The sequence below is a fragment of the Psammomys obesus genome, unplaced genomic scaffold (assembly GCF_907164565.1).
Source record: "Psammomys obesus unplaced genomic scaffold, mPsaObe1.curated_primary_1811, whole genome shotgun sequence".
NCBI lineage: Eukaryota > Metazoa > Chordata > Mammalia > Rodentia > Muridae > Psammomys > Psammomys obesus.
In genome coordinates this window covers 4,603,367-4,619,496 of record NW_026596166.1, presented here as the reverse complement: position 1 = coordinate 4,619,496, position 16,130 = coordinate 4,603,367, and the positions used below count along the sequence as shown (strand labels likewise).

General features: G+C 41.8%; 1 protein-coding gene across 1 annotated transcript; it reads left to right on the top strand.

Moving 5' to 3' along the window:
- The first annotated feature begins 4,889 nt into the window (after nucleotides 1-4,889).
- Nucleotides 4,890-15,991, top strand: Zbtb1 (zinc finger and BTB domain containing 1). Its single transcript, XM_055595471.1, has 2 exons — nucleotides 4,890-6,835; nucleotides 14,027-15,991. The coding sequence occupies exons 1-2, from the start codon at nucleotides 4,938-4,940 to the stop codon at nucleotides 14,061-14,063; spliced, it is 1,935 nt and encodes a 644-aa protein (XP_055451446.1). The 5' UTR covers nucleotides 4,890-4,937; the 3' UTR covers nucleotides 14,064-15,991.
- Nucleotides 15,992-16,130: the final 139 nt, after the last annotated feature.

The window sequence follows — 16,130 nt, the reverse complement described above, 5'->3', positions numbered from 1 at the left end:
TGGGCACAAGAACACAAAGGCCTTTAAGTGCTGTCCTGTCCTTGAGGGCTCCGTATAGTGGCCATTACTGTACCGTGCTGCTCCGTAGATCAGTGAGTACCAACGACAAAAGCTGTGCCTCAGTGTTGTTGAGGCTGATGCGGGCACATGATGCTTTAACAGACTTTTGGGTGTAAGTGCAAAACTGATCCACCATTTATAGCATTGTTTCTATGGGAATGTGTGTTTCAGGTTCCAAATAACTTAAAAATAAGTTTTGGAACATTATCCAATTATAAATTCAGAACTTCCTGTTCTAAGTACTGAATTTAATAGCTAGCCAGAATGCCTGGTTTAAATAGTGAATAATATTTTTTTTTTCACTTGTCGCTTAAGTGGCTCAAAGTAAATAAAACCTTTTATCTTGAGGAATCTCTGTAACTGGTTATTCCCACAACTGTCTCTGTCCCTGTGTAGCCCTGCTTCGTGGAACTGCTGGGATTAAAGGTGCATGTCCCCACTGCTTTATGTTTGTATTGACAAGAGTGCTTATCTAGCATGCCAGAAGCCCTGGGTTCTGTCCCAGGCACTTGGTAAACCAAGCATGGTGCAGGCCTGTGATTCTAGAACTTGGGAGGTAGAAGGAGGAGGAGGAGACGTCAAATTGAGTTTGAGGCCAGCCTAATCTACATGAGCCTCTGACCCTATAAATCAGTCAGTCAATCAATCAAGCTTCCATTAGTGACCTTCCTAAGGTTATAGCCATTCAGATGAGGCTGTGCACTGATGGCACCTGAAATCAGGACCTGTCCCTTGTCCTTAGTTGATGGTCTTCACAGAAGACTGTGCTAGATAATGCCATCAGAGGTACATAGGAGTCCTTGTCTGTAGTCCCAGTACCTACTTTACCACAGTTAAGCTGTTTCCTGATGTTTGCTTTTTATGGGATAAGACTCCTGGGCTTAGGTTAAAAGTCTATGCTCTAGGTTGATGGCTGTCTGACTTGCTTAATCCAGTCGACGTGTTTTGTGACCATTTTTGACTTTTGAAATGAGCTGGCAAACATTGTCAAAGCAGTTTTCATTTGTAGTGTGAGATGGATTGGATCGCTGCCTCCTGATTGCCGGACTACTCACCTGGCTGTCAGATATTTGAATGCAAGCTGAGGGTTTTACTTTCTGTCCCCGCCCAACCGCCAGCTATGATAAACGTGTTCTTCCAGGGAGAGCTGGTAACACAAGCAAATACAGTGGCAGATTTTTATCACAGGTGAAATATGAGGGCTGCGTATGTAAATAAGCTTCTTGACGAGCTACATAAATGTAAAGCTTACTAAATTTGGTGACGTTTTTGTTCGTTTTGACAAACAAAACAGGGTCTCACTGTGTAGCCTTGACTGGCCTGTACCTCACCATGCAGAAGAGGCTTGTCTGTGACTCACAGCTCTACCTCCCAACGCTGGGACTGACCCAACACTGGGACTGAAGTCACTCCCAGGAGCCCTTCTAGATCTATTTCTTCTATTATTTTGTGTGCATGAGTGTTTTCCCTCTATTAAGGTTGGTACATCACGTGCCCGCTGAGGTCTAAGGAGGGCATCAGATTCCCCTGGGACTGGAGTTACAGTTGTGAGCCACCATGTGAGTGCTAGGAATTGAACCCAGGTTTCCCGAAAAAGCAACACGTGTTCTTAACCACTGAGCCACCTCCCCAGTCCCAACATTTTTTTTTTATGTTATAAATTTTTCTAAAAATTGAAAAGCAAACTTTCTGGCATTATTACAGTTTGGGGTGAGGGGAGATGGGTATCCCTGCCTGTCCTTGAACTCTATAGGCTGGCCTGAAATCAGGGACCCTCCTGACTCTGCCTCCCTTGCGCTAGAATTTAAGGAATGTGCCACCACACCCAGCTGCTTTGCGTGTCTCACAATAGGGTGGGAAGACAGGAATTTGACCAACCTTACACCAACATTTTGACTCTTGTTCGCCACTTCCTGCCTACAATGCTGAGCGAGATCCATAATTTAGGGAAGAAAGCCCCCGGTGTCCTTGGGTTTTGGGATAGCTTTGCCTTTGCTGGTCTCTGTACCTTTATGCAGTAACTGGTTTATTGGATGAATAAATTTGCATCAAAGTGCTCTAGAGGCTGTTTTAATTGTAGTGCTTGTTTAGGTTAATGTAACATGTGGATTTTACTAATTGAACACTGGTTATAGCCTCATGTATGTAGTTGGCTTTCTGTATGTCTGTATTCGTTTTGATTAGTGGCTGAATCATCTTTTTTTTTTTTTTTTTTTTTTTTTTTTCTTTTAGCTAAGAAGGAATTTTTTGACTCTGGAAACCTAGTTATCTGGTTAGATTTACCTCCCAGTGCTCCAGTACACATGGCCACCATTACAGCTGCAGCCAGGGTTGTTTCTGTGAATTCTTATATGGCAAACACCACATCTTATACACGAGCTGCATGGTTCCTGGAGCTCTGGAGCTCTTTGTTGTTCCCACCTGAGTCCTGGGTGGAGTGATAGTGAGCTGGATGCAGAACGGGAGCCCAGGACTGGGACCGGCTCTGCCCGCCCTGGCTCTGCTGCATTGCCTCACTCAGTTTCACCCCTGCTCCGAGTTGGCATCGCTAGGTTTGTTTCAGTTTCTAACTGTTAATGCTAGAAAGTCTTTTTTTAGAACGTTTGATCCTTTCTGCTTCTCTCTTTATTTTTCATTAGAAGTTTCTGTGAATCCTACAGTGGAATGACTAGTGACCCCAAAAATCTCACCTACTTAAAATGGGCGGCTCGGTGTTGTGTATTCGGTTGTATTATTGTGTAGATTTGTTTTATAGTTCTAGTTCTAGTTGTAACATAATTTTGTTTCTGTGCCTTCGTTTGAAGATTTATTTCAGTCTAAGTGTGTGAGTGTTTTGCCCACATGTGTGTCTGTGTACCACATGCTTTCCTGGTGCTTTTGGAGGACAGAAGTGGGGTTGGATCCCATGGAACTGGATGGTCATGAGTCACCATCAGGTGCTAGAGATTGAACCTGGGTCTTCCACAAGACTAACAAGTGCTCTTCACTGCTGTGCCGTCCTCCCGGCTTCTTTACCAATGTATTTAAAGGCTAGTAAACCTTGGTATATTACCTTAGTGTCATTAGCTCTTAGAGATGACATGAAGTCTTTGAACCTATGTTGCACTTGTATTTAGGCACAGCCTCAGCTTAGCTGTGGACATCCAAGACACAGGTTTGACACTTACTACCTTCTTGAAAGACTTGGTTTGGCTTCTAGGAGACACAGTGGCCTCTTCTGTGCTTCACAGGCACCATCTCCCTAGCCCTGTGGACGTTTAGGTAGGGAAGTGGGAAGGGAGACAGTAGGAGCCTGTATATAGCAGGGCACCGCACAACGAGGTATGTGATCTATAGGTGATCTGTGAGGAAAGATACTAGCAAAGAGAAACAAACGTACTTGGTAGTCTCTTAATGACTACTACAAAGATAGAAAACTTTTAGAGTTACATTTTGGCGATGTGGCTCATGCGTGTAATCCTAACAGTCTGGAGGCAGAGGCGGGAGTGTGTTGTGAGTTCAAGGTTAGCCTTGTAGACATAGCACGTTCCAGGACAGGCCAGGGCTAAATAGAAAGACCTGTCTCAAAAAAGAAATGAATGAACTTTTTTTTTTTACTGAACAGCTTGTTATGGTTGTTGGATTTTATGTTGGATTTCTTTTATGTGTACAGATTAAAATTTGAGACAAAAAGTAGAAAAGTGGGCTTTATTTACTGTTTCATTTGCTTTTGTTGTTTGTATCTTTTGAATTAATGTCTGTTCCCTTTCAAATTTATTTATGTGAGCACTTGAAGAGGAGACAGAGGTAGGCAGATCTCTGAGTTCCAGGCCAGCCTGGTCTGCAAAAGTCCAGAACAGCTAAGGCTACACAGAGAAACCCTGTCTCAAAAAACAAAACAAAAAATAAAATAATATTATGGGTTTTTCCTCTAGGATGAAAACAATATTTATTTATCTTATTTTTCATTTTTTAAAGACGGGGTTTCTCTATATAGCCTTGGCTGTCCTGGTCTCTCTTTGTAGACCAGGCTGGCCTGCCCCTGCCTTTCCGAGTGCTAGGATTACAGCCATGAATCACTTCGTCTGGTGATGAAGACAACTTTTGTGTGTAAATGTTCATGTGTGTTCCTGTGTTTGTGGAAGCCAGAGGTTAACCTCTCAGGTGTTATTCCTCAGTTGCTACCTACCTAGTGTTTTGAGACAGGGTTTTTCATTGTCTCAGCGCTTCTAAGAAGGCTAGTTGGCTGGCCTGACAAGCCTCATGGGTCTGCCCTCATGCCTCACTTTTTAAATATATGGTTTCTAGGGGTCCTCATGCTTCCGGATGGGTGGGTGGGTGGGTGGGTGGGTGGGTGGGAGGATGGATGGATGGATGGATGGATGGATGGATAGACAGATGGACGGACGGACTAACTGATTGATTGGTTAGTTGACACGAGGTATAAGTAGTCTTGGCTGGCCTGAACTTACTATGTAGACAACGCTGGTCTGGAATTCAGAGACCTTCCTGCCTCTGCCTCCTGAGTGTGGTGGATTCTAAGGGCTGAAGGTTGCCCCACCACCTCAGGCCTGTCAGACCCTTCTGCTTTCTACGACAAGCACTCCATCAACTGAACTAGTTCAGGTTTGGTTTGGGTTTTAACTTAAAAAAAAAAAATCAAGGATTTTGCTTTTGATGCCTTTGTTCAATATGAGACGATTGAATAAATGGTTAGATATTTTCATCTTCAAATTTAGAAGATGGTTTAGGCATGGTACTGGCTTTTGCTTCATTAGTACAGGAAACAATGCTTTGCTTGTAATAACAAAAATTACGCAAGTCAAAAATCATGCAAAAAGTGCCTTTCTGAAACATGACTGTCGTGTCTTTGCTTACACAGGTCTCGTCAGTAGAAGATGGCAAAGCCCAGCCACAGCAGCTATGTCCTTCAGCAGCTGAACAACCAGAGAGAGTGGGGCTTTCTCTGCGACTGCTGCATTGCTATCGACGACATTTACTTCCAAGCACACAAAGCCGTCCTAGCTGCTTGTAGCTCCTATTTTCGGATGTTTTTCATGAACCATCAGCATAGTACTGCACAACTGAATCTCAGCAACATGAAAATAAGCGCAGAGTGTTTTGATCTCATTTTGCAGTTCATGTATTTAGGAAAGATTATGACTGCTCCTTCCAGTTTCGAGCAGTTCAAAGTGGCCATGAACTACCTCCAGCTGTACAACGTTCCTGACTGCCTAGAAGACATACAGGACTCGGATTGCTCTAGTTCAAAATGTTCGTCTTCTGCTTCCAGCAAACAGAACAGCAAGATGATTTTCGGGGTAAGAATGTATGAAGACACAGTGGCTAGGAATGGCAGCGAAGCCAGTAGGTGGTGTGCGGAGCCCAGTTCAACAGTGAATACACCGCACACCAGAGAGCCCGAGGAAGAGTCCTTACCGATAGCGAGCTTTCCTGAGCCGCTGTTTGATGTGTGCAAAAAGAGTTCTGTGTCCAAACTATCTGCTCCCAAGGAGCGTGTGTCCCGACGCTTTGGACGGAGTTTTACCTGTGATAGTTGTGGATTTGGCTTCAGCTGTGAAAAATTGCTGGATGAGCACGTGCTGACCTGCACCAACAGACATTCGTACCAGAACACAACAAGAGCTTACCACCGGATAGTGGATATCAGAGACGGGAAGGACAGTAGCATCAAAGCTGAACTCGGTGAAAAGGAGTCTTCCAAAACGTTTTCTGCACAGACAGACAAATACAGAGAAGACTCGAGCCAGGCGCCTGATGATTCAGCTTCGACCACTGCAAGCAGAAAAGGCACAGTGGAGTCTGGGCTAGCTGGTGAAGAAAAAAGTAGAGCTGCTGAGACGAAAAGAATTATCATCAAGATGGAGCCAGAAGATATTCCAGCGGATGAGATGAAAGACTTCAACATTATTAAAGTCACTGACAAAGACTGCAATGAATCCACTGACAATGATGAATTAGAGGATGAGCCTGAAGAGCCGTTTTACAGATACTATGTTGAGGAAGATGTTGGCATTAAGAAAAGTGGTAGGAAGACCCTAAAACCTCGGATGTCCATAAGCGTGGATGAAAGAGGTGGTTTAGAGAACATGAGACCCCCTAACGGCAGCAGTCCAGTACAGGAGGACACGGAAAACGCTTCCTGTGAGCTGTGTGGACTGACGATCACTGAGGGGGACCTGTCATCCCACTACTTAGCCAAACACATCGAGAATATCTGTGCGTGCGGTAAATGTGGACAGATCCTTGTCAAGGGCAGACAGCTTCAGGAGCATGCTCAGAGATGTGGAGAGCCCCAGGATCTGACAGTGAATGGGCTAGGGAACGCTGACGAGAAAATGGACATGGAGGAGAACCCCGACGAGCAGTCTGAGATAAGAGACATGTTTGTGGAAATGCTAGATGATTTCAGGGACAGTCATTACCAAATAAACAGTATCCAGAAAAAACAGTTATTTAAACATTCTGCTTGTCCTTTTCGGTGTCCTAATTGTGGCCAGCGTTTTGAAACTGAAAATTCAGTGGTGGAACATATGTCTAGCTGCCTAGAACAAGATATGTTCAAGAGTGCCATCATGGAAGAAAATGAAAGAGATCACAGACGAAAACATTTTTGTAATCTGTGTGGCAAAGGATTCTACCAGCGGTGTCACTTGAGAGAACACTACACTGTTCACACTAAGGAAAAGCAGTTTGTTTGTCAGACATGTGGAAAGCAGTTTCTAAGAGAGCGTCAGTTGCGTCTGCACAATGACATGCACAAAGGCATGGCCAGGTATGTCTGTTCCATTTGTGATCAAGGAAACTTCCGAAAGCATGACCACGTACGGCATATGATTTCCCATTTATCTGCTGGCGAGACTATATGCCAGGTCTGCTTTCAAATATTCCCAAATAATGAACAATTGGAGCAGCATATGGATGTTCATCTGTATACATGTGGAATATGTGGAGCAAAGTTTAACTTGAGGAAAGATATGAGATCACATTATAATGCCAAGCACTTGAAAAGAACCTGAGGGGTTTTCTCCTGTACGCATGCTTAGTTGCTAGGCAGAACACCAAAGCAAAAGGGTATGAGCTATTTAGAAGCTGATTTTATAAGAAGTGTTGGGAAAATTTCAAGGCCCTTTTACTTTAACATTTTTGTTTAGAACCTTAAGTACATTTTAGGCATTAAATGTTTATCATTTTTGTTGCTTTTGAGAGCATTCTTGTTCCTAATTTTCTTACCTACCATTAAAATTACTTTTCAATGTAGACTGTAAGTGGCTGTTATCCCTTCAATAACTATTAAACTAGGTTTTTTGTTTTTTGTTTTTTATCAATAAGGTAATGACTTCACTATTTCTTTGTACTTTCATTTTAAGATTATCCTATGAAATTTTAAACCCAAGATCATTGACCATTCCTGCTTAAATTTTTAAAGAATTTTTAAATAACTATTTAAAACTATTCCTATTCATTTTTAGCTTTTTTGTTTTTTGCTTTTTGAGTTTCTTTGTTTCTGCTTTTTGGCTTTTGACAGTTGTATAGTGGGGTGGTTACTGTTCATTCTCCCTGATCAGTGAAATCTATATTCTCAAATTGACAAACTTATCAGGCAGTGAGGTGCACTGAATCTGACCTTTAAGGTTGACATGGGCTCAAGCTTGGCCTGAGATGGATGGACCTAAGGAAATTCCTATAAATGAGCATTTCCTATAATTGATAAAATGTTATCATTTAGTAATCACATTTAAAACTTATATTAAGTGTAAATCCCAATGACTTTCCCTCACTTGAGAAATTAGTGGGGATAAGCCATTTTGTTTTGTGATAATGATTTTAACTATGATAGTTAATTAAAAAGACATCTTGTATTCATTAAAATATTTTAATTTAAAAATATTCTGATTTCTAAAGTGTGTTAGTTTATCAATTATTTTGTTTATAAATAGACTTTAATAGCTCTTTAGGAATATGACATCTAAAGAAAAATGAATTTTCATTTTTAAAATTACTTTGGAACTGAGATTTGAAAAAGCTGCCATGTATATTGATAAATCTAATAAAATAAAGAAATCAATTATAAATCTGGTTGTTCTATAAAAGTAGAGTCCACAAAAGCGTGTTGTGTTTTACACTAAGATTTGGAAAAATTGTGTTGTGGCAAATTGCAGTTTCTTCTCTATGCTTTATATGTCATTTTCTGTAAAAGATGCAAGATTTGAGGACTATAAAATAATCACAGCATAAAAACGGAAACAGCTTCTACTTTTCAGGTAAAGTAATCACATTGTTAGTTGTTGACAGGGTCTATCCTCTCTCAGTTACATGTGAACTAAAACACTGGCAATAACCCACCAATAAACACATCTACCCAATAGAATGCCTTTTAATGTGGATTACTTGGGACACCCTTCTTCTCCTGAAAGGAGTTTTAGTCAACATCTATGTTTAAAAGTAGTTTAAAAGCACTGCTCTCTTTTGCTCTCGTGGTATTTTAAAGATAGGCAGATCCTAGTTTCACAAGCTATTTGCATAAAAGCGCAAGTTGCCAAGAACTGGAAGATGTGTTGGCTAGGTCAGGGTTAGTTGAAAGTACTAGAGCCCCGTGTGAGCAGAGATCTATGGGCACGTGTTGAAGTGTGCGTGAGGACAGAATCGCTCAGGAGCGAGGACAGTTAGAGCATGAGGTCATGAGAAGAGGCACGAAAACATGAATGAGATCTTGAGAATTGTTTTTCAAGGCTACAGAGTTAACAGGAAAAGCTGGAAAAGTCATCCTTTAAAACTGGTTTACAGTGTCTGAGGAGACCTAATTTTCTTTGGGGTGACTTGTCAATTTCTGTGGGAAACATTTTCCCATAGTTAAAGGCATTTTCCCCGTCTTTGAAGAAGGAATCACTGAGCGTGGTGGCACACGCCAGCACTCTGGGAGGCAGAAGCAGGTGGATCTCTGTGAGTTCAGGGCTAGCCTGGTCTACAAAGCAAGTAAATCCAAGAGAGCCAAGGCTACACAGAGAACCCTGTCTGGAAGAAAGAAGAAGCAGGAATCCTCTTTTTCACGAGGAATAGAGGTTTAACACAGTGTTTTAGCTGGTGAAAACTAAGAAATTGGCAAACAAATATATAAACATAATTAACTTTACCCAACTGTGTCTTTGTTTAGAAAAGCCATATTTGATAATGTTTTCTATTTCATGCTATATGGAATACATGTTTTTTGGGGGGGGAATTAAGCTACAGGGTAGCACAGATTTCTTCAAGTAAAATGTACAGTTTTCTCAGGTAAAAGGTGCTTAGCTTGTAAAAGGAAATGAAAACCATCCATTTCCTCTCCCTTTGATCCTCTTGCCTGCCTTCCTTCCTGGGCTGGGGCCAGAAAGCACTGCCTCTTTTGCTACTGCTGCTCCTCTTGGGTTGTGGAGACAGACTCGAGGCTGGGATTCACCTGCTGCTCCTGCCTTTGATACTTCACACATTTAGGGTCCAGATTTTCACATCTGAAGCGGAAAAGAGAAACTAGAGTATCATCTCTTCCCTTTGTTAGTGACAGTATTTTCCTTTGAAGGCCCGTTTCTGGAATTTATTAATAACAATGAACAGTCTAAGTGGATTTTCTTCCTGGTGCTCCAGAGCAAAACCAGAACCTCAGCATGCCAGGAAACCAGCCATTCTGCTCCTGAGCTATGTGCTGGAGTTTCCTTTTTGGAAACAGTAAAAGCCCTGGAGACTGGACTTCAGAACTTTTGTGTTTAGCTGGTTGGTTGGTTGTTTTTTGAGACAGGGTTTCTCTGTGTAGCTTTGGCTGTCCTGGACTCTTTATTTGTAGACCAGGCTGGCCTACAACTCACAGCGATCCACCTGCCTCTGCCTCCCTGAGTGCTAGGATCAAAGGCATGCTCCACCACATCCACCTTGGACCTGAGTACTTAATAAAGTAGAAACAAGGCCGAAGAAGACTAGAATTCAACTTGTAACCCTCCCATTTTTTTCCCTTGTAGCCCAGGCTGGGCTGTGATGCACTGCTTAGCCCAGGCTGGCCCTCTGCCTTATCCTCCCAAATTCAGGAATTACAGGTGTGCACTAAAGCACTCGGCCTCTCATGTCCTTTCAGGCTCTTTGTTTCTTGACACAGGGTCTTGCTTTATCGCTTAAGAAAGGTTGGAAAAGAAGTCTGTTCTTTAGCCTTCCTTTGGGGATGCTGGGATTACAGTAATGCACCACCCAGCTAATTTCCCATATTTTTGAAGTGGAATTTTTCAGAGAAATTATCCACATGGGTAACATGGTATTCAGCAGATGTTTAATGAGAAAAAATAGGCTAGGATCAGGGCTACCACTTGAGTTTAGGACTGGGGGGGGGGGGTTACATGGTTAGACCTTCCTGAGAAAAAGGAATGAAGCTGACGAGCTTGTAAAGAGAACAACAGTGGGCTTGAAAATCCATGGTTCAGTTTGAAGCAAAAACAGGAACATGAGCCAGGTCTGGTAGTACACAGCTTTAATCCCAGCAGAAGCAGGTGGATCTAGGGGTTCCAGGACAGCCACAGAGAAACCCTGTCTCAGAAAAACAAGAAACAAACCAGCAACAAAAAAGCTGGAGAGATGGCTCAGTGGTTAAGAGCACTGGCTGTTCTTCCAAAGGCCCTGAGTTCAATCCCCAGCACCCACGTGGGCCCATCTATATCTGCTGCCCTCCTCTGGCCTGCAGGCACACACACAGGCAGAATGCCACATAAATAATCTTAAAGGTGTTAAGCTTGAGCATAAGTCAATGTATGGGAGTTGTAGGCTTTCAGGTCATTTGATTAGGCTAATCTAACTGAAACACCCAATGGACCAGTGATTATGATCCTGCCAAGGATGGGCCCCTGGAGCCTGGTGGTGGTGGTGGTTGGTAACCGCCTCACCAGTTAAGCAATATTCTTCATACGCTTAGAAAGTCCCGTATTTACTAGATCTCTGAAAGACCTTTCTACGAGCCAGTGTAATGGTTGAATATTGAAAAGTGAAACCTGCCATCGTTAACAAAAGATGTATTAGCTCCAAAAGACAAAGACCTGAGCAAGAACATGCACGTAGGGCTTTAAATGTGACGTGACTGGTGCGAGCTGGGTTTATCCTCACTTAAGAGCCAGATGTGGTGCTGTGTGCTTGTAAACCTGGCATTTGGGAAGCTGAACCAGGAGCATTTTAAGAGCTCAAGGCCAGCCTGGACTACATGATAACCTGTCCCAGGTTGTTTTATTTTTTTTATTTTTTTAAAGAAAAGACACATTTCTTGAGGTTGAGGACAGCCTGGTCTACAGAGTAAGTTCCAGGACAGCCAGGGCTACACAGAGAGACCCTGTTTCAAAAAAAGAGAGGCCCTCCCTCCCTCCCATCTGTTTTAATCAGTTCCTCAACTTTGTTCGCCGTCCTCTTCTGAGTCGGGCTTCCCAGTGATGAAATGCGGGTTCTCTACCACTGACCAGGACTGCAGAGCAGTGGAAATGGAGGGGCCGCATCTTTGTAGCGCCCTACCCTTAGTGCTTGGTAGCTGAGGCTTCGTAAACTAGGTGTGCCGGTGTGGGTGGTGGGAAATGGACGGCTGAAGGCATCTTTGATGTTAAGAATTTGATGTTTGCACCCGATTAGGAAGCCCATAGCCTGCCCATAGTCAGGCTCTCTGTAGTCCCAAGCACCCGTCTCTTCGGCACGCTCTTCTCAGATGTTTGGCACACATACTTTTAATTAAGCCTCACCCCCTTTGAGGTAAGTATGCCAGTTTTCCAACTGTGGGACTAAGGTTAAGAGATAAACTATTTCTCCTAAACGACACCTTTGTTTCTTTGTTTTTGTCTTTGTTTTTCCAGATAGGGTTTCTCTGTGTAGCCTTGGCTGTCCTGGACTCTCCTAGACTTTGTAGATCAGGCTGGCCTCAAACTGACAGATCCTCCGGCCTCTCTGCCTCCCAGAGTGCAGGGATCACAGGGGTGCACCACCACGCCAGGCTTACATTTTTTGCTCTTAATTATGAAGATACATTCCATCTACAAGGAAGTGCCTTTCCAGCATAGGCCACGTGTAAAGGTCACGTGAGGCTGTGCTTCCTGCTCGTCTGTCATCTGTGATGCCTGGGAAGGTGGCTAGGTAATAGTGGGTACCTAAGGGCCAACCCCAGGTGAGAACGTGAGAGTGGAAAGCAAAACTTGATTTGAACGAGTCATCCAGAATGTTGTTTCAGACACATAGGAAGTGCTGAGGAATGTTTTGATTTTGCTTCATTTAAACTCAAAATATTGGGTGGCATAGTTATTGGGGGCCCAGTAGTCAGTTGGGTTGGAATTGCACATGTCTGTGGGGCTTTCCTTCTCTTCCTTCCTCTGTTCCTGCTCGTGTGTTTTGATCTCTCCACCAACCTCCATTTCCTCATACTGGTTATGGAGCAGATGAGTTGAAGAAATCAGATTACTTGAGCAAATCTCCCTGAGAAAAAAGCAAGGTAACAGTTAACGAGTTTCTTCTTTTTGCCTTAATAGATGTGGATAAGGAACTCGTTATTCTTTTGGCCAGCAAACAGATTCCCTCCCCCCACTGGGACAGTGTGCCTGCTTTGCTAAAGGAAGCTGCTTAAAGACAAAAATTGGGTGGAGTAGTGGTGTCACGCACCTTTAATTCCAGCTGTGGAATTAAAGCTGTGGGAGGTAGAGGCAGCTGGATCTCTGTTAGTTTGAGACCAACCTGGTTTACAAATGGAGTCCAGGACAGCCAGAGCTGTTACACAGAAAAACCCTGTCTTGAAAAACAACAAAACAAAAAGGTAATAAATATAATGAATTTAGCCGAGCGCAGTGGTGCATGCCTTTAATCTCAGCACTTGGGAGACAGAGGCAGGCGGATCTGTGTGTTTGAGGCCATCCTGGTCTACAAAGTGAGTCCAGGCCAGCCAAGACTACACACAAAGAGAAACCCTATCTCAAAAAAAAAAAAAAAAAAAAAAGACATTTTGTGTAATAGTCTGTAATGACTTATTTGAAAAAGGACTAGAGTTAAACGCCTTTAAGGCATATTTGGAAGCATGTTGTGTTTTTATTCTCCTTAAACCAATAGTTGATACCTGTTTTGTTTTGAAGACAGGGTCTCAGCCCAGTGTGGCCTTGAACTCATGCTCCTCCTGCCTTTACCTCTCAAGTGCCTGTATAGAAAGCACGTATGCACAGCCACAGTGCTGTTTCTGATGGAACAGACTTAAGCACCAGGATTATGAAAATCACCTTTTTCTTCAAACACTTACGTTCCTTAATGTGAGAAAAACATTTTAAGGGACTTTTTTTTTTTTTTTAAAGGATATTAGAATTAGGGCAAGACATTCCTGCAAAAATATCACTACCCATAAGGGAGGGGCCTATAATCAGTATGTAAGGTGAACAAATTATAAAGAATTAAAAAAAAAAATCACTCCCTAATATCAGCAGGACAGGTTCCGAGTTCTGGACCTAGGACTATTCTGGCCATATTTGTCATCTGCTTTCATTTGTAGGGTACACACCTAACATTTGAAGAAAGTCCTGTTTGGGTGATGGCTGAAGCCTGAAAACAGAGCTTTAAAATTCAGGACCTCTGTGTGTCAGTCAGGTGTATGTCAGTAACGACCCTCTGTGAAGCATCCTTCTGAAGGGAAGCACTCCCTCCCCTGTGCTCTCACTTGCCTGGCATCCCAGTTTATGTTACACATCTTGTGCACACTCATACTTAAAATCCTGAATAAGGAAAATAAAAGGTGCCTGTATCTGGAGAGTCATATCAGCAATAATACTTTATACCTGAAAGGTATAGTGAATTACATTTGAGAAGGAAATCCAGGTTCTTGGAGCTGGTTCCTAGTTCCTACTCTGTGCCAAAGCTAAAGTATTCTGACCTAAGAAGCATAATGTTGTCTTGTAGGGCAGTTGACTTGTACCATTTTTCTTGAGTTTTGTCTTTTTCTGTGTGGCAGTGGTGCAATAGGGCCTCCTAAGCCTCTGGAGAAGTGACAGATCTGAATATGGAGAGGACATGGGGAAGAATTCACTCTGCAACAGATAATCTTTAAGTGCAGACCCAGGAAATCAGATCTGACGTGGCACCATCTTTTCTGTCTTCCTGACAAACGTCATCATTCCCAAAGTTCCAGTGGCAAAGATCCAAGGAAACTCAATAAAGATCCCTTTGGAATCACTTTGTTGTAACAAAACTGATTCACGGTGACTGTCCTAGCACCTATGGAAACTCTGCTAAAGAAAAGTGACTGTAGAAGTCATGTGACATCAGTGACCAGAGCGCCACTAAGATGAAACTTTATGCCATGTGTCTTCACCGTTCCCTTCTAGAATGAAAGGGCTTGCTAGACTACTGTGCATACATTATAAAGGGAGGTAATTACATATTTTCATGAATACGTCATTCAAAACTTAAAATAACCACAATAATAGCTTATATATTAGGAAATGTAGTTAAGCAATTTAAAAGGATACTAAAAATATCTGTAGAGTCTTAAGTAAAAAGAAATGGGTGCAGAAAAAGAAAATCCAAGACCAATTTTTTAACAAGATAATGTAGCTGGGGCGGAAACGTGGCACTAGGCTTCCTTTCTCCCTGTGAGCCAGTGACACACTTGCTTCTAGAGATTAGTGAAGCTTCTTACTAATAGTCTCTCGAAGAACAGAGGAGCGTTATTACTCAGTAGTCGTAGACTTTCACAAATAATACATTTTCTTCTTCTGACCTTACCAATACAATCCCATAGTGTAGAAGAAATTTCTGGTACTCTCAGAACTAGTGTATCCTGCCATGTTTATCTTCAAATTTCAAAATTAAGTATTAAATGAAATGATAATATGCTTATAAAAATTAAAAAAAAAAAACTTTCCTCAGGAAACTACTTAGTGAGATTTGAGTCTGGCTATGGCTGCAAACGCTTTGCTACACACACACATTTCTTAACCACATGAATCATATGGCCATATTATTTCCTTATTGTGAAAATGCTTTCTTTTACTTTTTTGTTAACTGTGTGACTAATTCCTTATTGCTTCTTTGTTTTTGTGTGTATGTAATATCAAATGTTTAAATGCTTACTTTGTTTTTATGCAAAATTTTTGAAATATTTTAGTAAGTTACACAAAGAAACCTGTCTTAGGAAATGAAAAGTGTGGTGGCTCACACCTTTAATCCCAGGACTTGGGAAGCAGGGGCAGGTTGATCTCTGTAAGTTCAGGGCCATCCTAGTCTACATGAGTTCCAGGCTAGCCAAGGCTATGTAATGAGGCCTTGTCTTTTAAAAAAACAAAACAAAAAAACAAACTTTTTTTTAATTAAAGAAGAAAATCCTAACTCTGAGGTAGTAATAACTTGAATAATCATTCTAGAAACTCACTGGCTGAAAACTTAGAGAAAGAATCCACAATAATGGGATATTGGGGCTAGAGGAGACAAGAGAGGAAAGGGCAATCCACCAGAGAGTTCAAATACAGGGGCCAGGCATGGTAATGCATGCCTGTAGTCCTAGCATTTGGGAGGTGGAGGTGGGAAGATCAAAAAAAGTTCAAGGCCAGCCTTGGCTACAGAGTAAATTCAAAGCCAGCCTGGGTACATGAGACCCTATCTCAGACAGACAAAACATATTCCAACTATATGAGTGTTTTAAGACAAAAAGTCTAGACAAGTGTTAGAGTTTAAATGCCCATCAGCGTTAATCTCTTTGGGGAATGAGCATATAGAACTTCAGCCTTCTTAAAATACATAAGAAAATAGAAAAACTTCCCAGTAATTAAGCCAGATCAAGGTAGCAATGAGTAAGCAATTTTTACTATGTTTTTATTGCACTAGATTTACTAAAAAAATGGTTTGAATTTTGACTGTACTAACTCCAAGTGTAATGACTTACAATAATTTATTTCTAAGTGGCATAATTGCTTATTATTATAATGTTATTTTCTGTATGTTATTTTAAATGGAAAATTTGGATTACATACAGTTATTTTTGTTACTTTTTAAAATCCATTGCTTTTGCCTAATAAAATTTCCTCCTCTACATTCAGAAGTTAAACTGTCTGTACATT

Bases quoted from the DNA above. Each gene is read 5' to 3' on its own strand.
- Zbtb1 (XM_055595471.1), top strand. From the start codon at position 4,938: ATGGCAAAGCCCAGCCACAGCAGCTATGTCCTTCAGCAGCTGAACAAC. The intron at 6,836-14,026 runs GTATGTCTGTTC...TCTGTGTGGCAG, and splicing joins ATGCACAAAGGCATGGCCAG to TGGTGCAATAGGGCCTCCTA.